At 28.8% G+C, this 26845-nt stretch overlaps 3 protein-coding genes and 1 non-coding gene across 4 annotated transcripts; 2 read left to right on the forward strand and 2 right to left on the reverse strand.

Annotated features, from left to right (window-relative positions):
• Nucleotides 1–5777: 5777 nt before the first annotated feature.
• Nucleotides 5778–7965, forward strand: LOC101257476 (calmodulin-like protein 8). Its single transcript, XM_004240990.5, has 4 exons — nucleotides 5778–6117; nucleotides 6316–6473; nucleotides 6594–6674; nucleotides 7623–7965. Exons 1-4 carry the CDS (start codon nucleotides 6042–6044, stop codon nucleotides 7755–7757), a joined length of 450 nt encoding a protein of 149 aa, XP_004241038.1. The 5' UTR covers nucleotides 5778–6041; the 3' UTR covers nucleotides 7758–7965.
• A 1799-nt stretch (nucleotides 7966–9764) lies between these two features.
• Nucleotides 9765–9837, forward strand: TRNAE-CUC (transfer RNA glutamic acid (anticodon CUC)). Its single transcript has one exon. It is a non-coding gene; the product is annotated as a tRNA-Glu (tRNA).
• An 856-nt stretch (nucleotides 9838–10693) lies between these two features.
• Nucleotides 10694–13464, reverse strand: LOC101257776 (heat stress transcription factor A-6b). Its single transcript, XM_004240991.5, has 2 exons — nucleotides 12455–13464; nucleotides 10694–11533 (listed from the first exon to the last, which is right to left on the reverse strand). Exons 1-2 carry the CDS (start codon nucleotides 12725–12727, stop codon nucleotides 10799–10801), a joined length of 1008 nt encoding a protein of 335 aa, XP_004241039.1. The 5' UTR covers nucleotides 12728–13464; the 3' UTR covers nucleotides 10694–10798.
• A 5875-nt stretch (nucleotides 13465–19339) lies between these two features.
• On the reverse strand, nucleotides 19340–19855 carry LOC138349384 (secreted RxLR effector protein 161-like). Its single transcript, XM_069299715.1, has one exon. The coding sequence runs from the start codon at nucleotides 19853–19855 to the stop codon at nucleotides 19340–19342; it is 516 nt and encodes a 171-aa protein (XP_069155816.1).
• Nucleotides 19856–26845: the final 6990 nt, after the last annotated feature.

A 26845-nucleotide genomic window follows, 5' to 3' on the forward strand; every position in this document is an offset into this window, starting at 1 on the left:
ATTTGTTTATAATTTATTTAATTTAATCAAGAAAAGAATGTTTATTTCAATAATTTTTCGTTTTAAATTTTTACATGTTATTTATTAAAATCAAAATATTTACTTATTTATAAATTTTTTTTAAAATTCTTTTTAATATTAAATTAGACAAATAAATTAAAATAATGAAACTATGTGAGTATTAAGTACTTGACTACGAGCATGAGCATGAAAAGATGGAAGTGATAATGCAGGTGACCTCGGCAGAAGCAAAAGCGCGTATTGACAGCTAATCACATTTATGTGTTTTGATTTGAAACTTAATTATTCTACTAATCAAATCCTGGGTTATTAATGTTTACAGTCTTTTAGCACAAACCCCTATGCTTTAAACACTTGTCAATTTTCTAGACTTACCTTAATCAAGATGACGGCTATGATATTGAAAATATTTCTCAATTTTTAATGTATTATAAATTATTTAATATATTATATATTTCACTTATAAATTTTATATACATCTTTAATTTATCACATATATAGTAAGTTATCTTAAATTATTGTAGAATCATCGAGCTATTGATAAAAAATTGAGGGAAAATATTGATGAGAATTTAAAAAAATGTATGTATTTCACTCGTATTATAAAATGAGATATATATATTAATTTAGATAATAAAATAGAAATATATTTTTTAAAATTATCAATAATTTAAAAATAAAACTAATAAATCACGTTAATTTTTTTAAAAAATTCGAATACATCTCCTCCAAGTAATATTTCGGTTGGAATGTTTAATATAATAACACTAGAGTTTTATTTCCTTTGACACTGTTTTAGTGGTAGGAATGTTTGAAAATGTTGAATACTTCTTTCTTTCAAATTAATAGTCACTTTAATTTAAAAATATATTTTAATAATAGTTACTTCCTACGTTTTACATAAAATATTCTAGCTTAATTTGATATGATGTTTAAAAAATAAAGAAAACTTTTGATTATATAATTATAATTAAAATTATGTTAAATGTACAAAATTTCTCTTTAATCTGATAATCTTAAATATATTACGTGAAAAGTTTTATTTTAAAAAAAGAAAAAAATATTTTTTTTGAAACAAATTAAAGTAAAAAAGAAATCATTCTTTTTTTAAAAAAAGATAAATTCAAATAGATAATCATCAAGTATATCTTAATATTAAATAAGAAAACAACTATTTAAGAGAAAAAAAATCAGACTATCTAATTTATTTTATTTTATAGAAACAACTAGTAAATTATATAACTCATTTATTAATTTTTAAATTAATATAAATAGAGTATAAGCCACAATTAAAATAAAATTGAGACTCAGCCCATTAATTTATATATATATATATATATATATATATATATATATATATGAACTGCTTGTTCATCTTAATTATGTACTTCACTTTTTTTTAAAATCTTTTTAAGAATGTCACCTTAATATTTAAAAGTAATTTAACATCAAAATAGATTTATTTTATGTTTATGAAAGAATTTATACTCATAAATTTGAATTTATTTAGATAATAGAAATTATATTTTTTTAAACATAAATTAGACAGATAACGTTCTAGTAAAATTTGGAAGTTGTCTTAGTTTTAGCTCAAAAATTCTTATTTCCCTCTCAAGGAATTTGAGTGAGACCATAAGGCTTACAAAAAGATTACACATTCAACTATAGCTTCCTTTATAAAATCATTCTGTCGCATTTCCTTATGCAAGCATTTTAAAAAGAAAGATACTTCTTTCGTCCTAACTTAATTGACATTTTCAAAATTTTGAAATTCAAGTAAGCCTATTTTTTATCATAAAATTTTAAATTATTAATTATTGAAATTTATAATACTTTTATGTTATTTATAAATATATAAACTTCATTTCAAGATATTGAAAATTCCATGCGCATATTTCTGATTAAACTTAAAATCTTTGATTCTTAAAAATGAAAGTGCCACATAAATTGGACATAAGTAATAGTTTTTTATGAAAAATGTATGCTTCATAACAGTGTAACTTGTGTAATCATTCTATTTTAGGATCTAATTACTTAGATTTACACTAGTTTGCAATATTATACTACTTATCATATTACTCAGATACATGTAAATTGTCTCTTTTAATATATGTATCTCGTATCAGTTATTGTGTCTACTTAAGGGATATAATTGAAAGTCTTTAATTAAGGAGTGTGTCTAATTATGAAATATGACCGAAAATCATGTTTGCAAGATATGACATATCACAACTCTTTAAAAAGAAAATTAAAATACTTCTCTTTTTGGGCGATTCAACAAAGTGTAAATTTCTTGATCAAAGTTCACGAACAATTATTTAGATACATATACACTTATAAGGGATATAATGGAAAGTCTTTAATTAAGGAGTGTGTGTAGTTATAAAATATGACCAAAACCATTAATTAAGGAGAAAATTATGTTCGCAAGATATGACATATCACTACTCTTAAAAAAATCAAAATACTTCTCTTTTTTGGGCGATTCAACAAAGTGTAGATTTTTTTACTCAGGTTCACAAACTACTATTTAGATACATATACAGTTAATCAAATACACTGATAAAAACTTAAAAATATATACTCTTAACTCAATAATATGTCGGATACATCAATAATGTGACATATACATGCATAAATCTACAATACGTGTGTATATCTATTTAGATACATGTATATATTTAATTATATACACTAATAAAAAAATAGATATATATAATCTTAACTCAAGAATGTATTAGATACATCAACAATTTGAATTCGATAAAAGAAAATCATTTTCTCAGCTTCTTCCTCGTTAAGGTTTATCACAATTATTGCATAAACCCTCTTTCCAGTTGCCACAAATTGCATACTATCTTTCTCTTTTGTTTGTCAAAGTTGTTGCATTTTTGAATTTCATAACTTGAAGGACTGATAATATCGAGAATTACAGTGGTAATTTCTTGCCGTTTTCTGAGCAACAAAAATAAACATTCTTCTCATTTGGAGAATCACTAGCCATGAAAGTGTCACGACTCACACTATCGTGAGTGACACTCACACTAGCTCTCTAGTGGGAGAACCATTACTACAACCAAACTAAGCAATTTAAAGCTACGAAAGCATATTTAAATAACTAAATCAATATTAATGAGTTCCCATAAACTCTGAAAGTGTAATAAAATAAAAGAACTAAAATCAATGCGAAAATATTCCTTAGAACCTGAAAGTCAATGTACCAAAACTCTAACCAACATGTCTAAGAAAGTGGGTACAACCCAACTAACAAGAGAATCATCAAAAGAACTAGTCTAAGTCTGAAGCAAATGGACTAAACCAAAAAGAGAACTCATTGCAGCGTGAAAGAATTGGTTCACCCTTGAATTCAATGACGATCACTGATCTTCTAAATGAGGTTTGTCAATAGCCACCTGAAGATGTCTTGCACTCATCAAAGAAAGAGCAAGTGCAGTATCAGTACACAACTACAGTGTATTTGTAATATCACGTGGCTATCCCATTAAGTGCAACACAAGTAAGTCTTTACAATACCATAACATGCATATACCGAACATATACAATATTGATATCAATTCAAGATCAATGTTCAATTTCACATTTTCAATAATACGCATATGTATAACAAGTCATTAGTCCTCTTAAAGAACCCATACTCAAACAGTTAGTTTACCGGATCGTGACACCCTTTTCAAGTTAGTGTGTCGGATTGTGATACATGTTTCAATATTTTTGTCGGTACGTGACATCTTCTCTCATTTAGTTTGTCGGAATGTGACACTCACTCCATTCAACATACCACAATCACAATGTACATTCTCACACTCATACAATTAAGAGTGATGCATGACACATAATTATTTGTTCATACTCATTTACTATTAGTGTGATCAATAATGCAACATTCACACACATACATGCAATATAATGAAGCACGAACAAACATATATCACACACATGAAATCACAACCAATATCTACCTCGAACAAAGCTTGAATCGCTTAAGAAACGTGATTCTTCCCTTTCCGAATTGTTTCCACTTGTTCTTGGTCTTTAGCATAAAAAATCATCGAAAACCTTCAAGAAAACACCTGGGTTCGTGTCTTAGCTCTCAAAGTCAAAACTTATAGAATAATGATATTTTGGGGTTTATTCCCGACTCAAGTCGCGTTTGCCCTGCTACGAAGGATCCCGTCCAGCCACAACGACCCCACCCTAGTGGCTTGCATGGAGACAGAACCTCGGAATTTGAGTTCGAAACCCTCATTTCACAACACACCTTCAACCTATGATTCTTAGAAAATATATGTTTCATAATAAGATCAATTTCGGGCTCGCTCGAATTTGATTCTGTAAAATCGTACGATTTTCTTAACGTCTTACCTATCTATGCATATTGTCAAAATTCATAATTAGACTTCATATTTATTACCAGATTTTTCTACACCACACTGACTCCGATTTCGTTCAAATCTGACAAGGTTAAAAAATTCCAAATTACTACCAAAAAATTTTCGATCTAATATTTTTTCCCGTTGACTTTTCTATAATGTCGGAAACAAATTGTTTCAGAAAAAAAAAACTAAAAAATTTTCAAATCAATAAAATTTTACCTTTAACTTTTAAAAACTAGAAGGAAAACAAGTTAAAATCTATCATGAATATATGAGTTTGAAAATAAATAAATAGATACAAACGTTAAATTATTGGGTCAATAGGAAGGAAGTAAACAAACATAAAAAGTATTGATTACATCTATATTTGAAATAAATTTAACATTTCAAAAAAATAGACAAGCTAAGTAAAAATTTGATTCAAGAGGGAGTAGTATTATATTTAATTTAAGCCAATCACAAGTGACTAAAATTGAACAACTTGGTGCAACCAAAGGCAGCATTTATCTGCTTGACATAGAATAAATTTATTTGAGTTCACTGTACACACCTCCCCATACCCTCTCTTCAGTCTTCTCTTTCAATGCTCTCTGTCCCCTCCTCATCTAACAATCCAGCTGTTTATTTACTTGGCACTATCACTATTACTATTTTTCCTTTTCTTTATTATCTTTCTCCCAAGAAAAAGAAAATTTGTTTTTTCTTTTACTCTTAACATTTTTATTAGCGATAGAGCTAAAATTTTCATCGAGTAAAAATTATAAATGCACAATAAAGCTAAAGAGACTCAACATATTAATGTATATTCAAATACATGTTTTACTTAATAAAAAATGACATTTATCAGCAATTAATTAATAACACTAAGCTAATTGTCGCTATTTATGCTTTTTAGAGGTAATTACTAGAAATAATTATTTTAACACTCTTTTATAAATATCGCTAAATCTTATAATAATATTGCATCTAACTACAATTAACTAAATTAAACAAACACCTTAACACCACTTTTTTAATGTGCATATATATTCATTATTTTTGTTACAATCCGATTTGTATAATGTTTTAGCGAAGAAATATCAATCGAAATTTTTTGAACAAGTATAACTCTGCCACTAATTATATCGTAACGAGACACCCATGGAGGGGTGGGGTGGGGTGGGGGTGGGGGAGGAATATTCAAGAAAGTAGCATGGAAAATGTGGAAATATTATATGGTCAGGTCATGGTGCGAGGGTGGCAAAGTCATGACTTACAACACCACCTAATCCCACCACTAACTCTACATTTTTGACTCTGCTAAGTGCTCTACTAATACATATCTTATAATATAAGTATATGGACCCTTTCTAATTAGTACCTACCATTTTATATATTTGTACTTATAATAGACTTTTTCTCACGTTTTGACTCTCTTTTTTTTTTTTTAATTTTCTTTTCATTAGGATATCACATTTATTAGTAAACCCCTTATGTCACATTAAAAAATAAATAAAAAATTCTCTACATATAGCCCAGCCAGGAGGATTGAGCTATACTCAACTTTCTTTATTTTCTCATTCTACACTCTTCCTCTCTGTTTCAAGCTGTCCTTTGGAGGTACAAAATACAAAAATAATCATAATCATGGGAGATGTATTGAACAATGATCAAATTGTTGAATTGCAAGAAGCCTTCAGTCTGTTTGACAGAGATGGAGATGGTAATTACTAGTCTTTTTTCAAATTATTTTTGAATGATATATTAGTATGTTAAAAGGGTACGGACGAATCTAGTAACTTTTACTTAATTAAATAGAGTAAGTTTATTTGAATATATTAGATTTAGAATACAGTTACAATCACTTATAGTCGATATTTTTATATTTTGAACTCATAAAGTTAAAATTTTGACTCTGCAGGTTGCATAACGGTAGAAGAATTAGCAACAGTAATAAGGTCATTGGATCAAAATCCAACAGAGGAAGAACTGCAGGATATGATAACTGAAGTTGATTCTGATGGCAATGGAACCATTGAATTCACTGAATTCTTGAACCTTATGGCCAAGAAAATGAAGGTAAAAAAATCAACAACCTATAAAAGTAGAGTAATTTTAAAGAATGTAACATGACAATATTTTAAAGAATACATGAGTAATATAAGAAATTATGGCAACTTTTGTTTCTTTATGAAACAGGATACTGATGCAGAGGAGGAACTTAAAGAGGCTTTCAAGGTGTTTGACAAAGATCAAAATGGTTACATATCTGCTAACGAGGTATTTGTTTAGATTATATACAAATACTTTTAGCATATATGCATACAAATGTAGAAGCATAATCGAAAAACACATAATCAAATCATAATCATTTTGAACCTATTGATACTAGATCATGGATGCATTATTGATTATTTCTTTTGTACGTTATAATTCTTTTGATTTCTTCGAGTGTTTACTTTATTACTTCTATTCAACTGAATAGTGCTAATTCTGTTCTTATCACTTGTTAATGAAATATCACAAATTTGTTATCATTTGGATCACAACATATGTAGATTTAACTAATCTTGTCAATTTGCAAAATTACATTAAAAGAAAAAATATATAATTAAAAAATGTGCATGTTGAATAATTAGTACAGTTTATAAGTCAATCATGTACGGCCAGTACTCATATTGTTGACGAGGGCCAATCAAAAACATAAAGTTTCATTATAATTAAATTTAAAATGTTACAATATGCTCATTGGATGGTAAAAATATAAATTAATTCTTGACATCGTAACAACTGCTAGGGTTTTGTGGAAAGGGTTCACATGTGAGTTTGATCTGTCATTACTACTATATAGTATAAATAAAATAATCTTATTTATACAGCTGTTTTAAATCCAAAGTTTTAATTAGGGTATCTCACTAGACCAAACTTTTTGTCCAACGAATTTTTCCATAGTTCACACTGACCAATTGCACTTGCTCTTTTTGACCTTCTTTAATTTTCAAAGTCCCAAAAACATTTATACGTAATCTAGAGAAAGTTTGCCATAGTGGGTAGGTTTCACAATGTTAGTAGTATTAGGGGCGGCGAAAAGACAATAAATTTGAAATGCAATTTATAGAATTTATTTATTTTTCTTTGTTAAAGAAAATATTTTAACGAACCAATTGTGAGAAAACTGGAATAGGAAGAAATTATTAAAATATTTTAATATTTTTGTATCATGTGCAGCTAAGGCATGTGATGATAAATCTTGGGGAGAAATTAACAGATGAAGAAGTTGAACAGATGATTAAAGAAGCAGATTTGGATGGTGATGGTCAAGTCAACTTTGATGAATTTGTTAAAATGATGATGAATGTTTGATAGGATTTAATTAATTAGAACCTCAAAATCATTAATTACTATTCATAATTTATTCTTTTCTTATCAATTTCCATGTTATTGTTCTTCTATTTTTTAGCATTTGTTTGACTTATCAATGTAACAAACAAGAAATTGATTATTAGTTTATGAAATTGTACTCTCTTTCTTTAAATTTATAAGAAAAAGAAAGAACCAATTTTTATTGGAATTATGATTACCAAGGAATCGTTTGATCATGAGAAAAGTATTCATCTTTCAACTCTGTGCTCCTATGGAGACTTTCTATGCACTCTGAATTCGATTCAACACTGAACCTTTGTATGCTAATTTCTGGTTCATGTTGTTCGATGCTTGTTTGTGATTTTTCTGTTCATGTTCTGCTTTTTTTCGTAAAATTTGCACATCAGAGTCTTCAATGACAAGAAGTTTAGAGCTGTAATCCCTACGCGCCTCTCATCAGATCCTTGCATTGTTCCATCTCTATACGAAGAATTGAGCGAAAAAGAAGAAACACATCATTTCCTGATTTAAACTGCATCGGTCAGTTCTGTGTTACACGACTTCACAACTCCTGTTCCAACAATACCGGCTTTCATTTGTTCATAATAAGTAAATTTTGTAGGACTTTCAGCCAACATTTCAAAAACTTCTTCGGCATATATTGGTTATTCCCCACCTTCATTGCATAATCCTCATATACTCATTATGGTTGAATGAGCTGCATCGTTAATCTGCGATTCATTAAATGCCTGTTTTGAGGGCTCAGTTCTCTTATGATTGCGTTTCTTCCCTGCATTTTCTGATCGACTTGGCACCTCTAGTTGACCTGAGATGACTTGAAGTATTTCTTATATGTGAATTCATTTCCATTTTTTCGTCAAAAAGCATTTCCAACACTCATAAGTTCATTCATTTGAACATTGATATCTGGACTAACTGAGTCATAGAACTCTGCAAACGAAATAAAAACAAGGTTTCTGTTGGTTCAAGAGAAAGACAATTCGTTCCCATATAAACAAATGAACGAAAACTACTGCACAATTGAAGCCAATTCCATAACTATAATAAACTAAACCTCCTCTGTCACATTCAGAGTAAACAGTAGGATCATCATCTGTTTTTTCAAGATAGCATTTAGTTTCGGCTTCACGAATTATGTTCCGTTCTGTATCAACAACAACTTCTTGTTTCTGTTGAGTGTTGGTAACAGCAGCATTATCTTCTTTTGTAATATCAAACGTCATAATATTACCTTTGGTTCGCATAATATCTGTCTTTAAGATTTTTGCACACCTCTTTTAAAATTGTGCCATATCTCGTATTCCTGGTACAAGCAATAATGCAGCAAGGCCAGTGAAGAGGTGGGTCGATTGTTTCAAGATTTCTCTGTGTTATTCAACTCAAAGTGAACTCATCATTTTGTTGCATTCTTTTTTTCATGACTTAAGGAATAACTAACAAGTAACCCTCATCATTTAGGTATCTTGTTTGGTTGACATGTTTGTGATAAGTTATTCCACCATTTATAGCATAGTGATGGGACGTGATAATTAACCTTTACATAACTAGTTCCCAACCAAACGACCTCAGGGTGTGAGTTAAGCTGATGACCTAATTTAACAACCTCTTACGTAGATGTCTTCTTTTGTTCATCTCAAAATACTTAAATATTTTTCTTTTTAAATTAAGTCCTTTGATTAACATTAAAGATATATATTTTTTTTATCATATTGATAGGACGACAAATTATAATTTCTGAATATCTAAATCGTAATTTTAAACTATTAAAATTTGTCTAACTCAATTTAACTCAGAAAACTAACTAAATTAGCGAAGCATGAAAACTTATTTGGGATAGAGAAAGTAGTAGTAAAGTCTAAATTAATTTCTCCTAGAGTTATCAAGAGTGAATTCAACCCAACAAGATTTTAGCTGAAAATTCTCCCCCACTCCTTAGTATTGCCTTCCAAAAAGAGTTGAAGCTACTGTTGATTATTCTATACAAGTTTCGTTGTAGTCTAGTTGGTTAGGATACTCGGCTCTCACCCGAGAGACCCGGGTTCAAGTCCCGGCAACGGAAATTAACTTTTTTTCTTATAAGTTATTATTATCTATAAATAATTTAAAGACGGTATTGGCACAATGAAAATTCTACTTAAAATCATCACCTAGCTAGACAAAATCCTGTGAAGTTAACGCATTACGCAAAAAGAATTTTCTAGTTTTTTTTTTTCATTTGGTATTAGATATTCATATTAAAATTTGGATTTGCGTCAAAAAGTTCTCCATTAGAAAATGCTTCCTAAGAAAAGCAACTCTGGACACGTCAGAGAACTCGAATAGGACGCCTCTTATTAAGATTAAAAAGTACATATCGTTCCACAAACCTTATTAATTGGTATCATATTTTGGACATTATAAATAAGTGCTAGTATTACACAAGGGGAGGTGAAGTGTGAAGTGTGAAGTGCAGGAACCAATTAATTGGGCCAATGCTTGGCCATACTTGTATAAAAGGAAACATTGGTGGGGACAATTAAGGCATATATAGGAACTGATGGAGCTCGATGTGGACACTAACAGGGCGACACTGCGATGATAGCGAAGATGGAAATTTCATTAAAAAAAAGAAAGCAATAATTAATACCAATTAAGTACCTAAATATGATTTAATTAAACAGCATCAACGCTAAATAGAACAATGCACAACAAATGAATTTGATTAAGTTAGATGTTCCATGGGGAAGATATGTTAACTCATATATATACTTTGTACTAAGGTAAAGTTGGCATTGATTTATTTGATCGACAATAATAGTAATGTAGCTATGTTGATCAGATCAATTATATAAATCCTCACTATGTTATACCGATTCATTAAAATCACTCCAATCCAATAATATATGAAATAAAATATAAATAGAGAACATTGAACCTTGATTAAATGTACGAACTCCAATTAATCAACAAGTAACACAATCCATAAAATTTAAATCATGATGAGCCAGAGAAATTGGCTGATAATTTATTCAAGTAATTAATTAATCAGAGAAAATATCCACATGAAGTTGTTCATCTTCTTGTTCATTATTAACACCAAGCAAAGCCATAATCTCATCTTCAACATTACTATTCTCATTCAGCATATCCTCCCAAAATCCTTCATTATTTTCTTCTTCTAAATTGATTAATGTGTTCCCATGTGACATGTTCATAGCCACTTGTAAATCATCATCAAATTCATTATTAATAATATCATGATCTTGAGGTTCTAACTTAATTATATTACTAGGACCAGCTTCATAATAATCAATTGGCCTCCTCCTCTTCTTCTTCATTGCTTCTTCAAGTTGTTTCCTTTTATCATTTTGTTGCATTATTTGCTCCACAAAATTTGGATTATGTAATGCTTTAGCCAAAAAACTCATTATTTGCTCTTGTTTGATTTCTGTCCCTTGAAGCTTTTGCTCCATAGCTTGAAGTTGTGATTTAGTAGCCTTTTGATGCTGTTTAAGTTTAACAAGTTCAATCATGAGAACCTGCTTGTCGCGTCTTAATTCATCGATTTCTCCATCAAATGATCCAAACCTTCCCAACTCAACACATGATGATGATGATGATGAAGTAGAATCCATACCTTGATTATTAATTGATGACGAAGACTTGATGAAATTACTTGGTTTTCTTCTCCTTATTGTTCTCAAGAGATGCTTTTTCCCTCTCAGAAAACCTTCATTAGCAAATTCCCAATGGTCTGGATTTACTTTCCTAAATCCCTGCATTTTTTTAAACACATTCCTCTTCTCCATAACAAAAGAAAGACACAAGCTCATGGAAAAATACTTTTTAGCGGCAATAAATTAAATATGTACATTAACAAACAGTGCTTAATTAAGCCTTTACTGATATTAGTTAATTGTCGTTATATCCAAAAGCACTATAGGCTTTAGGAATATTTACAAAGAGTGGTAAAATGTATTTGTCACTAGTAACTGCGGCTAAAGGAACATATTCAACAACAATTATAATTGCTGGTAGTAGTGCTAGTGTACATAAACAATAATTGTGGAGTAGTAGTCTTTGTTGAAACAAATCACTACCAAAATTGTTTAATATTTTGTCACTAAGTAGAATTAAGAAGGATTTTGTTTTTTAGCTATATATATGGTATTTCTGTCGTCGCTAATTCTTAATTTTTTTTCTTTCTTTTAAGTAGTGAAAAGTCAATGAAGATATACACCTCCCTTTCTTAGGGATTTAGATTTAACAAACTCTGGCTAGACTTTTGAACCTCAGGAACATATATGCAAATCTTTAAGAAATAAAAGTTCTTAAAAAAAACTATATATTCATCATTTGATCCTCAAAAGCTTTAATATAATTCTTCATCTTTCTTGTTCCCATTGATTAAGTATTAGATAAAAAAAATATAAAAAAGTTTATGTTATGTGCACTGACGATGTAATATTGCACTAATCAGGTCAAAATTGACCTATTAAACATAGAATATAACTATGTATCAATTTTGATATGGCAATTTTACGAATGTCATGATATGTGTTATACAAAATCAAATATCTAGTCAATTATTGTCATATAATATGGAACAGAGGGAATATGATCGATAGGTAAATTGTCCTCATAAATATATATATATATATATATATATATAGGTAGAAAATGAAAATAATGCTTACATAAGTATTGAGCTGCCTGACAAAGCTTGAGAAATTGTTATGCTTGAAATACCTTGGTAGAAAATTAATGGCCAAATTCTGGGGATCCCATACTATGAAACTATTGTAACCTCTACTCCAAGAAACGACGTCGTTGTTACTTGGATCATCCACAAGTTCATATGTTTTTGTAAGAAATGGTGGAGGTCCATTCTCATGAAGACACTCCTTCGGTTGAGGCGTCAAAAATGATCCATCAAACTCTTCTTTTATTAAATTACCAAAATGATCCATGCTTTGATTCTTCAACAAAGATGAGTATAACAATATTTTTGAGTCAATGTCAAAGTTAAGAAGATAGAGGATCTTGGCAAAGGTAATAAAGGAGTTTGTGGATATATGAGAAAAGATAGGGTTAATATTAATTTGGAGTATGGGTAAGAGGGAGAAAGAATTAGGACAAATTAATATGTTTGCAATATTGGAGGTATATTAGCAAGAGAGTAATGAGAACTAAAAAGGAAGTATAGTGAGGGTTCAATGAATATTTTATACATTCTTTTACTATTAAGTGGGATGATATTCTAGATATTTTTAATCCTTCTTCCTTCTTGATCGAAATTGTTTGAACTTCAATATAAGTATCAGATACCATATTAAAAATCATAAAAAAAAAAAATCTTTGTGAGTGAAACAATTCTCATGTTATTCTTTTAAGCCTTGATTCTGGTTTTTTTCTTTTTTATATTTTTGATATTTATTTTGAAATTTAATTAATTTAATTATGTAAAAGAAAATATAATATGAATAAAAATTATTGAATTTTTTACCAAATGTTAATGAAGTCTAGAAATTTGTTTTAACTGTCCTACCCATCACATGTTTTTTTTTTTGTTCGATTTGAAAATTCTTTACATAGTATGGTAGTAATATTTAGAAGTTTGTGAAAAAAGGATTTGCTTGAAAATATCTTGGCTAGCTACCCTAAAGTAAGGAAAATATCTTGGCAAGTAAATATTATTATATGCATTAATCAAATGAAACTTTGAATTAATAATTATAGCTTTAGGACGGTCCACTTGTATGAATCTAATGGAACCACGCGTCTAGATGTTGAATATTGCTAAACAAATAAGATTCTACACATTTTAATAATATGATCCCTTTAAAACAACTAACTTATTAAGGCATGTTATTTGAATGGATTAGGCTTTAAAATATTAAAGGTATAGATTTATATTAGTAATTTGAATATTTATTTGATCCGAACGAGTCCTAATCACTAAAAAGTTAAATAAATAATAATATTGTTAAAAGATATTTTTTAAAATAATTTTTATTATTACTTTCTCTGTAATTATCAACTATCACGGTTAATTGTATCAATTATCACCGCATTTCTGACCACCCTTATTATTGCCGACCACCGGCCTCCACCGTCAACCATTTATATTTACAATTGTTATTGATAACTATCATCATTGTTAATCAGTTGCTATTGTTTTTCGTTATCACACTTATCTCCTCTATCATTATGATATTATATATATATATATACACACGCATTGTCACTGTCACAACTACTACTACCATCGCTATTAATATCAGCTAGTACCATCACTATGATCTATTTCTAACATCTGCCACTTTCACCATCAACATCTATATCGCGGCCAAATACAACACACATCATTAACCAATATGCACCACACATTTTTTAGCCACTAATAACAATCAACATCGCTAATTAATAATATCAATCAATTTTATTATTAAAATTATCACATATTAATTAACATCATCACCACCAATGACTACAACTCTAAGTACCCCAACCTTTCAATACTATAACCATGATCAAAACTAGTCATTTAACATGGATCGTTATCTACAAAATCACTTAAACTATTTTCATTATCACTAGTGAACAAAAGAGTTTCATTTTCTTTAGCAAATAGTGATTTTAGTTTTTTAATTTATATTATTTTTTATCAGAATTATATATATATTTATTATGTTTGTTAATACGTAGACCAATAAACATGATATGTGATATGGTTACCAAAAGACAAAGTTGGGAGGTTGTTGGTATAAAGCAAAAGTCATGTAAAAGCATTTGATTGGTTATGATTTTGACAATAAAAAATTAGGTAATTTAGTGAGAAACGTTCGTCCACGTCAATAGAGTTCCAAATATCATTTAATGGCAAAACAGGTGGAGAATTTGTAATTGAATTAGTGGTAACATAACATCATTAGGCTCTTGTTTTTTTTTAAAGAAAAAGAGATTTAATTAATCAATTAGTATTCAAATCAAATCTCCATATAAACGGTCACATGATTACAAAGTTTCCCATTTTGCATACAATTAAATTAATTAAGTTGTTACCATAAAATAAAATAAATTAATTAAGTTGACAAATCAAGACAAGAGCAATATTCTCAAATTGTAACTACTCATCCGTCAATTTTTACTTGTGTACTTTATCAATAGAAAAATAAATATCTACTTTTCTTTTCATATTAAAAAATGGAAAAATTACCCAACAAGAAAAATGTCAAATATATTTATGAAACACAATTATAGTTTAAAAATATTATAAAAAATCACTATATATATTATTTATTATTGCAGAAAACTCCCTCTTTCTCTCCTGACCCCCCCCCCCCCTTGCCTATAAGAAGAACTTTATTCAAAGATATTATGTATAAATTGTATTTAGTTATTATAATTGAGAGTGTTGTATTTAGATAAATTGTGTTCGAAAAATTGTATTTGTATTTTATATTAACTGTATTTGAATTCATGCAATACAATATGTATTTATTCACTTTGTCAAATGTATGATGTATCAATCATATCAAATCAAATATAAATAAGAAAGATTTATATTCTATATCGATTATATTCGAAAAATCAAATTCATATTTTATATTGATTATATTTAAAATAATATAAATACAACATATATTCATCCTCTCTCCTCTCTGGCTCAATCGAGAAATTGGAGCTAAGGAATTCTATTAATGTTGGCTGTTTTTGAAAGCTTCCCTTAGAATATGACAATTTATTTATTATTTTACAGTTTCTAAGTTTTATTTTATCTTTAATTATAGTCATTTTGTAAAACATTAAATTTATTATTATTTTAAAGGGTATATTAAAAATATCGTCCTAGTTATTGCTCTTAAACAGTATGGCAAAGTAAAATGAACAAAAAAGTACTTGTTACTTATTCTTAAAATAAATTTTTATTTTTACTTGTTACTTTTAATATATTAAAAAAAATATTCTTTTTCATTTACCCTGAGCATTAAATACTTAATTATTTTTTAAATTTTTATTTTTCAGGACACCGTTTACTAGGGGATAGTTTGATAAGATACATATATCAATAATTATTTTTTAAATGGGTGTGTCAAGTCATAGTGGACAAGTAAAAAAATGGAGAGAATACTATAAGAAAAAATAAAAATAAAAAAATTAAAAAGGAAGAACAAAAAAATATTTTAATCTCATTCTTATAATCTCTTTTTCGTTAAATATTTACTCTATTGATTAATATATAATTGCTCCTAAGGATAAAACGATAAAAATAATTAATTTTAGGAATAACTTCGGAGACCTCCCTCTAGGTTTCACTCTATAACACTCTCCTTTCCTGTGATTTAAGATACTATGTCTACCACTTTTGTTTCCATTTTATTATGATCATTCTTTAAACGTATTTAAAATAAATATAAGTTAGTTTAGATTTGACAATTTTACCATTATATATGCAAGTTTCAATCTAATTTCAACGAGTTATCTCTATTCGTTGGATCATGTTTCTTTTTCGCTCATAGAAATGTTTAACTAAAAGAAACTTTGATCGTTCTTTTCGAATTTCTCTCTTGGGGAGTTCATGTTTATCTTCTATTTGAAGAAACTGTTGTCGAAAAATGATGGGTTATTGTGGGGGAAAATATATGTAAATTGATAAAGGTGAAATGGAGATGAAGAGTTAATATTTGGTGAAAATGATGGGTGAACTTGAATGAAGATTTTGATCTTTGTTTGATAAAAAAAAAGGGGGATAATGCCCAAGTACCTCCTCAACCTATGCTCGAAATCTCAGAGACACAATTATACTATACTAAGGTCCTATTACCCCCTGAACTTATTTTATTAATAATTTTTTATCCCTTTTAAGCCTACGTGACACTATCTTGTGGGTCCAATGATGGTTGACTTTTTTTTCAAACTAGTGTCACGTAGGCTAAAAAGGGGTAGAAAATTACTTATTAAATAAGTTCAGGGGGTAATAGGACCTTAGTATAGTATCAGTGTGTCTCTGGGATTTCGGGCATAGGTTGAGGGGGTACTTGTGCATTTTTCCTAAAAAAAAATGTATTTGTGCTGATTCACTTTCAAAGTATTGGTTAAATAATTGTTTTTAATATAATATTTATTAATATGAAGAAATTCATATAAAGAATGGTAAAATTGTCAAATTTAGATTAATTTATATTTATTATAAATAAGTTTAAAGAATGATTATAAGAAAATTGAAATAAGGGAATAATATCGTAAATCACAGTGAAGGTGAGTGTTGTAGAGAGAAACCTGAAGAGAGGTATCTGAAATTATCCCTTAATTTTATCTTAAAATTCTAAAATGACAAATAATTTAAAATAGTCTATAATCACTTTTAGAAATCACGATAAATAATTTGAGATAAAGAAAAACTTCCCCGTCCAATATTTGTCCACTATACTTTTTTAAAATGTCCAAAAATATTTGTCCAGCTTACAAAATAAATGAACAATTAACCATGTTGTGTCTATTTAATACTATTCATTTTTCAAAGTTTAAATGACTTATATTTAATAACGGTGATTTTGTAAAACTACTCCTATTATTTACCATTTCTTAATTCATTTGACAAGTCAATAATAGAAAATTATTGTTGACAAGAGAAAATATTGTTATTTATTACATTGAAAAAGCAAGAAGTTGTTATTTATTTTCTAATAAAATTTTCTGACATTTAGCATTACCCCGTTATAAAATAAGCCTTGCGCGTGCTCAAACAACATGGACAAGAAAAAAATGAATCTGAATAGGTGACAGTTCATCTAACCATAAAGTAATGAGGAACATTAATTTAATTTATTATTAGATGATCTTTCTATTTTTATTTTACAAAAACACTAACAAGACAAAATCTAAAAGTATCCCATATCACAGTGTGAACCAAATCCAGTCGATATGATTATGAAACTATCCATATTTCTTTCTTGCTTTATGACATGAACAAAAAGGAGGATCCATAAATTATACTCTAAAAAACAACTAAAAGCCTTAGGGGGACAGGGCAAACAAATACTAATCATTAAAAGCATAATAATAATTAATTGAACTAGAAAGTACTTGTGATTACATGCATTATTAGTATGATTAGAATGTGACGGTATGATTGAGATTCGCTGCTCTCAATTAAAAATGTGAATTGAGATTTTAGAGTATTGTTAGCAGGTAGAATTTTAACTTAAAAGACATTAAAATATATAAAAAAAAATTAGACAATATAAAAGTCAAAAGATATATATACACAGCATGGTTAATATATCTCTAATCGTATATAATAGTATAACTTTCCAAAAAATAAATGAATTAATACCCATTAAGTGTATGCGTCGGAGCTAATCAATTATCATTATTCAATTAATTTATTTTAATACAAATTCAAATTAATGGAGCTCATTTTTAAAAAAAATGAAACTATCAACATGTAAAGACACATGTTGCATCGTTAGCCCACTGAAAAAAACTGAAATAATCAATCAGAACAGTGATATATTATAATTTAAATAATACTCCACATAGTACTCCAATAAATAAACTAATCCCGTATTAGATTAATATTATAATGTAAACTCGTGAATTTTTTTTCGTCCCACTATTATTATTGCGAAAAAAATCCACTGCTTTGTTTGTGATTTGTCAATTGTCTATCTAGAAACAAGAACATATATATTCACGATTTATATAATTAGAGAATAAAACATTTACGATATATAAAATTATAAAATTGAGTGATATAAAAATTATACTTATTCATTTGCAATATAATCTAATTACTAGAATTTTGAAAAGCATTTTGGTAACAAATTATAGTGAAAAACGATCGATAAATTTCATAACTAATTCCATATTTTTCTTTAGTGACGATAGTAATCCATTCATGATTCAGAGAGCATGCAGACCGAGATTTCTCATTAAGGGTATTATCTCTGAGAAAGCATTTGCGAGGAACCTTATCTCTCCACTTCGTGTTTTTAATTAATTATTTTGTCACTCTCATTTGATGTTCAACTCTAAAGCGATTTAATTGTTAAAAGAAAGAAGTTATCACATAGTTTTTCACTTTAAATGCGGTACATGTTGGATCTCTTCGTATAGATTAAAGAGATGGAGAATCAAAGCAAACTTGAATGAATCTTATTCAAATGTAGCATCAATTTAAATACAAGTAAGATGAAACTAATTTGACTAATTCTAAGGAACTATTGTAACAACTTAATATATACTAAGTTGACTAAATCTAAGGAATAACTTTAACAACTTAATCTAAATCTACTCTAACAACTTGATAAGAATTGATAACAAACTATAGAGTATGTCAACACACCCCCTCAAGTTAGGTGTGATGCAACAATGCCTAACTTGGATAAACACCGAAGGAAGGCAGGCTTGGACAACGGCTTTGTGAGAGTGTTTGCAATTTGATCTCCGACAAGAAGATACTTGACTACTACTCTACCTGTTTCACAATGTTGTGGAGGTAGTGAAAATCCAATGCAATGTTCTTCATCTTAGTGTGGAACATAGGGTTTTTGCTGAGATATGAAACACCAATATTATCATAAAAAATGCTTGGCGTTTGCAAATTCAGTCAATAGGTTGTGTACCCAAGTAAGTTCAGAGAGTACATTGGCTACCGATTTGTATTCTACTTCAGTAGAGGAACGATCAACTAAATGTTGTTTCTTAGAGGACCAACAGACCGAGTTTGGTCCCAAGATGAGTATGTAGCCAAATGTGGAGATTTTGTCATAGGGATTACCTGTCCAATCAACATCGGCGTACATATACATATTAGTATCAAAGTGGCTAGGGATTTGCAAGCACGACGTTGATGAAGGCTTGAGGTATTGAAGCACCCTTTTTACTGCTTTCCAATGCTCCAAACTTGGGGATTGCATAAATTGTGATAGTTTGTTAACTGCAAAGGCAACATCAGGACGCATGAATGATAAGTATTGCCATTTACCAGTAGTGCATCGATACAAGCTTGCATCGACTGGAGGTGAACCATCCCCTACTTCAGGTGGTGAGTTTGAGCACATGGATGTCGTAACTCCTTTACAGTCGGTCATATCCACATTTGAGAGAATCTCAAGTATATATTCGAATTATGATTAGACAATCCCATTTCGAACATGTTTAACTTAGATCCCTAAAAAATAGTTGAGTTCACCAAGGTTCATTAGGGCGAACTTGTAAGCCAGAGAGTTGATTACGTGTGTGACCAGGTTGGATGATTCCTAGTAATGAGGATATCATCAACATACACTAGAATATACATCGTTACAGTTTCCAATGTGAAAATAAATAGAGAAACATCTGATTCAGACTTAACAAGCTTCATACTAGGCACGAGGAGCTTGTTTCAGGCCGTAAATGACATTTTTGAGACGACAGACATGATTGGGAAAGTCAGGGTTGAGATAGCCTTTCGACCGCGCCATGGATACTTGCTCCTGCAAGTTATCTTGCAAAAATGCATTATTCACGTCAAGATGCTGAACTTTTCAGTTATTTTGAATTGCAATAGAAAGGACAATTTTGATGGTGGTTGGTCTGACAACCGGACTAAAAAAGTTTCATGAAAGTCCGATCCTGGACATTTTGTGAAACCTTTTGCGATTAATTGCGCCTTGTACCTGTCAATAGTGTTGATACCCAATTTTAACCCTCTTCGATATAAATTAATCTTTGAGTTTCTTTAATTCCAAACGATTGAAAATAATTAATTTAATGAAATTCAAATATTTTTCAAGTTAATTTTAGTTATTTTTGATCTTTTTGAAAAATGAATACATTTTCTCTTAATATATAATTAGTATATTTTATAAATATTTAAAAAATTGCGTCAAAAAGATTTTACTTTTTTTGCATAAGTTCTTACTACTTAGTTTATCTATATAATGAGTTATATCTTTAATTATTTGATTTAAGTTAAGTTGACTATTTTATTGGGATAATGCACAAGTACCTTCTCAATCTATGTCCGAAATCTCAAAGACACACTTATACTATATTAAGGTCCTATTACCCCATGGACTTATTTTATTAATAATTTTCTACCCTTTTCGACCTATGTGGCAATATCTTGTGGGTCCAACGCTGGTTGACTTTTTTTTAAACTAGTGCCACGTAGGCCGAAAAGGGGTAGAAAATTACTTATAAAACAAGTTCAGGGGGTAATATGACCTTAGTATAGTATAAGTATGTCTCTGGATTTTCGAACATAGGTTGAGAGGATACTTGTGCATTTTTTTCTATTTTATTTTGTTAAAATTAAGCAAGACTCATTAGTTAATTTGTATAAATTCAGCTATTTTAAATTTTGACTAAACTCATCGAAAACATAATTAGAATTGAAGTTTAGTCAAGTTTTAAATAGTCATTTTTCTGGGCCAGCAAACCCATACATCATTTCCAGGCCTATTCCTAATATTGTAAATAAAATCTCAACCCACTTCTCAAAATACAAAGAAACCCAAAATTTTACCAGCATATTTCCCCTGATCCAGCCCAATACTTCAAAAAAATTTCGGAAAATTATATATAATAGCAATTTAATAACCTAAAATAAATGGAGTAGCTAGGGTTTGATTTAATTGTGCTCTATAGCAAATTGTAAAAAATTGTCAGGCGCCTCTCTCCCAAATATCTCGCTCGCCACTCTCCTCCAATCTCTCGCTCGCTTTCTCACTTTTTGTACAAACATAAGTGTATAAAAATTTGTTTATAATTGTATAAAAAAGAGAAAATTGTATAAATACATATATTTTTGTTCCTCTCTCTCCCCTCTTCCAGATCTCGCTCGTCACTCTCCCAAATATCGCTCGCCACCCTCGCCTTTCTCACTTATACAAACAGAAGCGAAATATATAAATTGTGTTTCTGTTTGTATAAAGCGTGAGAAAAATGTATATACACATGCAAGTACATATATTTTCGTCCTATACACTTATAATCATACAATAAAAATACTCCCCTATCCAGTTTATTTTGCCTTTCTCTCTTTCTCCTTTTATACAATTTTCAAATTGTGTCTAATTTCTCTCTTTCTCGTTTTATACATATTGATTCAATTGTATATTCCTTGTCAACTCTCTTTTATTTTTCTCTCTTTCTCATTTTATACAAATTCAAATTGTATATAATCTTCTATACACTTATAATGATACAATTCGTTTTATACATTTTATTTTTATACAGTTCTCTGCCCAAGTGTCTTTCTCTTTGTTGCTTTATACACTTCGTTTTATACAATTTGCTTCAACTGTATATATATAGCGAGTTATACAATTTTTATGTTTGCTATGGAGCGCAATTATGAAAATTTTGCTATAACATACAAATATGAATTTTTTATTTGCTATATGTGAAAAGCTGCTCTTATTATTATTGTTATTGGGTTAACGATATTTTAATGATTTTATTTTTAAAAAGTAATTGTTGGTTCGATTTTGTTTTTTGAAAATGAGTTATTGGATAAATCAATAACCCATTAAAACTTTAGTAATTTACTCTTTTATCCGTTCATAAATATTTAAGTATTAATCTTAAACCTTACTAGTTATAGTTATTGCACTTTAACATTCAATTTATACTTCAATTAGATGTCCTTGATGTGACTTTCAGGCTTTGGAAAACGATGCTTAATAGATTTTAGTAGATTTGTATATCTTACATTAATAAGATTTGAGTTTAATTCTGTATTATGATTTGATATTTTGTAAGTTGAATAATAAATATAAGTTGGAGTTGAATTCATTGGTCCACCCCCCCCCCCCTCCCCGGAGAATAATTATGAGTGTCATTCATGACTTATTTTGGGTCATGACACTTTAAATTTACAATTTCACATTATACAAAATATTAAACTGAAAAATAATACATAAAATCAAATTAAACCGACAAATATAATCAGCCACTCCGATTAAAACTATATTCCTAGTTTCTCTTGATGAAATGATTTTTCCACTAAATTTATACCCTCTTTATTGTTTTTTTTTCTTCCTAAAAATAACATATATAATTCCATTAAGGACATAAAATATGTCCAAAAGAGTTGGGTTCCTCTTTTCTTTTTCAGATTTCATGTGCAGTCAAACAAATTAATGGAGAGTATTTATTTGTTCCTAAAAATTGTCGGAAAATTTAAAAAACAGATTTCGTTTTAAATGATGTAGCGGCAAATTAATTAAAAAGTAGGTAAGCACCGTACGATATATATGTGATTTTAATTCGTATAGTTATATATTTATGGGGCAAGAACAAATAGGGATAGGCATGGTAATATTTTTACAATTTAATTAATTGTTTATTTTGTCCGAAGAATCTAATCAAACTCTTAGATTATAGAATCATTAAATATTATTTCACTAATCAAAAGATCTAATTACATGTATATAAATGCGAACTACATTATATAAAGAAATAATTTAAAATCGCATATGTTAATATTATTTGTTCGTATCAAACACTTTTTTGGGAAAAAAACCTTAACGATTCTTCACACGAATTTTATGGAATTGTTGAGGAAGGAGGAGAAGAACTAGAAGAAGTGTTTGTCTTTTTAAAATTGTAGAGAATGAAAAGATTTTTTTAATCCTTTTCATAATTCCGAAGGGACACAACCATTTAAATTCTTTCTTATATTTATTACTATAATATAGGCAACTTTCACATATAGCAAATAAAATTTTTTATATTTGTATGATATAGTAAAGTTTGCATACTTGCGCTCCATAGCAAACATAAAACTGTATAATTCGCTATACATATATAATTGTATAATTTGCTGACCTATTTCGCTGCAATTGTATAATTCGCTATCCTATTTCGCTGCAATTGTATAATTCGCTATCCTATTTCACTGCAATTGTATAATTCGCTGCCTATTTTCGCTGCAATATTTTTATAAAATTTGCTTTGCATAGAATCGAATTAAAATGTATGTATATTGCATAATTATAAGTGTATAGCAAGAAGATATATGTTTTTCTCTCGCTTTATACAAAAACAGAAACACAATATATACACTTCTGTTGTATAAAGTTAGAGAATATTGTATTTCAGAGTAATTGTATAATTCGTAATTGTATAATTCGTTGGTCTTTTCCTCTGCAATATTTGTATAAAATTTGCATTTGTCTACAATTGAATTGAAGTAAAATATTTGTAAATTGTATAATTAAGTGTATAACACAAAGATATATGTTTTTGCATGTGTATATACAATTTTCTCTAGCTTTATATAAAACAGAAACAAAATTTATATACTTCTGTGTTTAAAGCGAGAGAGGCGAGCAGAGGGAGAGTGGCGAGCGAGAATGGGAGAGTGGCAAGCGAGATTTTTGAGAGAAGCGCCTGACAAACTTTGGCTAACGTTTCTATGGAGCACAATTAAATCAAACCCTAGCTACTCCATTTATTTTAGATTATTAGTTTGCTATTATATATAATTTTTTCATAATACATAATTACATATATCTATTTTTCTTCACATGGATCTGGGCTAACCCACATGGATGACCCGGTCCAATTTCCTTCACTTTCTTTATCCTTTTTTATTTTATTCTTTATTAGTGATATTATTTGTAATACACTTTAAAATATCATTTAGTATTATTGATTAATGAGTAATTTTTAAACAATAAATTTAATGATACTACACACATATAGTATCATTGACTAATAAGTAGCGTATGACAAATAAACCTTAAAGTTACCACAAAAAATATATATGTATGTATAATATTATTGACTAATTAGTAATTTCTAAGATTTAATATTAAGTGAGTGAAATTAATTTAAGGGTGTATAATGTAATTATTTAGTGAGGATGAATATATTTATTATTATTTTGCTTTTATAGTGTAGTTGTTTAGTTTCACCAATTTTATGGGGACACGAACAAGTAACAACAGTACGTGGGCCGGGATTGGTGGGCCCTCTCATGATAAGTAGGGCCTACAAGTACTGTAGTGGTCATTGGGCTCAGTCCGGTCAAACGTTTTTAAAGCCCGCAGTTGGAACATGGGCAGATAAGCCGGCTGTGTGTGTATCTCTGGATAAGAGCTTCTAATTGTAGGGTATCGTAGATATCGAATTAGAATTTTTATATTATGATTTTAATAGAAAAATTTTCATATATAGCCACTTAAAATAATTACTCTTCAGAGCTATAGTTTGATAAATTATATACAATTTGTAGCTACATGTTATATGGAGGAGAGAGGAGAGAGATATTGGGAGAGAGAGGAGAAGCGAGTGATACTGGGAGAGAGAGGAGAGAGGCGAGAGAGAGGGGAAAAGAGTGGAAGAAAGGTGAATTGTATATGTATGTTGGTTAGAAAATTATATATTATACATATGTATTTGTATATATGGCTAAAGAGATTGGGAGAGGGAAAAGAGAGGCGAGCGGGACTGGGAGAGGGAGGAGAGAGGCGAGATAGATCGGGAGAGGAAGGAGAGAGGCGAGCGAGAGAAGGCAGAGAGTGGGAGAGAGGTGAATTGTATATGTATATAATTGTATATTATACATATACATTTGTATATATGGAAAGCGAGATTGGGAGAGGGAGGAGAGAGGTGAGCGAGAGAGGACAGAGAGTGGGAGATAGGTGAATTGTATATGTATATAGGTTAAATAATTATATATTATTCATATATATTTGTATAAACTGGCGAATTATACATATACAAACTTAACTAATTATACAAACTTGAAGTCAGACCACGTAATTAATGTGTAATGTTAGTCGCGAGTGGTAATTATAACAAACTATAGCTATGATCAGTAATTAAATAATATAAATTTGCTTAGCCGCATAATTTTCCCATTTTAATATTAGGTATCTCGTAAATTTTGATAATGAATACAATATTTCATATTAAAATATCTATATAGTATCAAAATATAACTAACTTCATATATATATTTATAATACTAATAAATACTATACAGATTAGTATTAGTAAAAAAATAACTATACTTTAGATTTTAAAAAATTTTCTACTATATTTTGATTGATTGGTTTTTTTGTGTGTGCACGCACATGAAATTGATTTACAAAGGTGTTAGGTATTATATAATTTATCGTACCGTAAATTATCAAAATTAAAATTAAAAATATTATAAGTGAAATTTATAATTCAATTGATATTAATATAATGTTTTTAAAAATTAAAATTATTAATACCGTGGTGATTTCGAAACCAGTTCTCTGAATTTGTCACAAACCGTGTCAACTAATATCTCATAATTGAAGTACTAATAATTTATCTGCTTATAAAGTGAGTTTTGATGGAACTTTTCATCTGAAAGAATTTTCTTATCTTACATTTGCCTTTTCTCATTGTCCAATTATTTATATTTTCCTCAACTTGTATTTGTGTTCATAATTGAGTACTTTCTTCATTCACATTTATTATTTATTATATTAAGAATAGATAGATGGTGATAACACAAGATGTGACATAGCTTCAAATAGTTGAGGTCATAATGCTATACAGGAGAGTTAGGATATGACTCACATTCGGAGGATAGTAGGATAGTAGGTAGTGTAGTGTTTATGTTGCTTACGGTAATTAATGTTTGCGATGATATTAGTGTGCTCTAATAATTGCTTTTTTTAAACCTGTATCATTATTGTTTTTGGTGTTTTGTTATCGCATGATTTTTTCATACTTTTGCATTGTTGCTTGTTATTTGCTATATATACTACATTATCTTTTTCTTCTATATCGAAATTTATTGTATTTGAGCCGAGAGTACTTCAAAAACAAGTTTTCTACTTCTACGAAACAATGATAAGTTTTGTACATTCTACCTTCTCATACCTGATCACTTATGAGATTTCAATTTTTTTTGTTATATTGTTATTGTTATATAAAAAATAAACGTTTATAATGCTTTAATCAAAATAATTTGTTAAATACTCTTTTATATATATATATATATAAAATTGGTAATATATTCTCAATGTCTATTGAATTAAATTCTAAAAAAAATATTTATCTATTTAGTTTTATTTATCCAAATATTTTAAATATATATTTTTTTC

The sequence above is a fragment of the Solanum lycopersicum genome, chromosome 6 (assembly GCF_036512215.1).
Source record: "Solanum lycopersicum chromosome 6, SLM_r2.1".
Classification (NCBI taxonomy): domain Eukaryota; kingdom Viridiplantae; phylum Streptophyta; class Magnoliopsida; order Solanales; family Solanaceae; genus Solanum; species Solanum lycopersicum.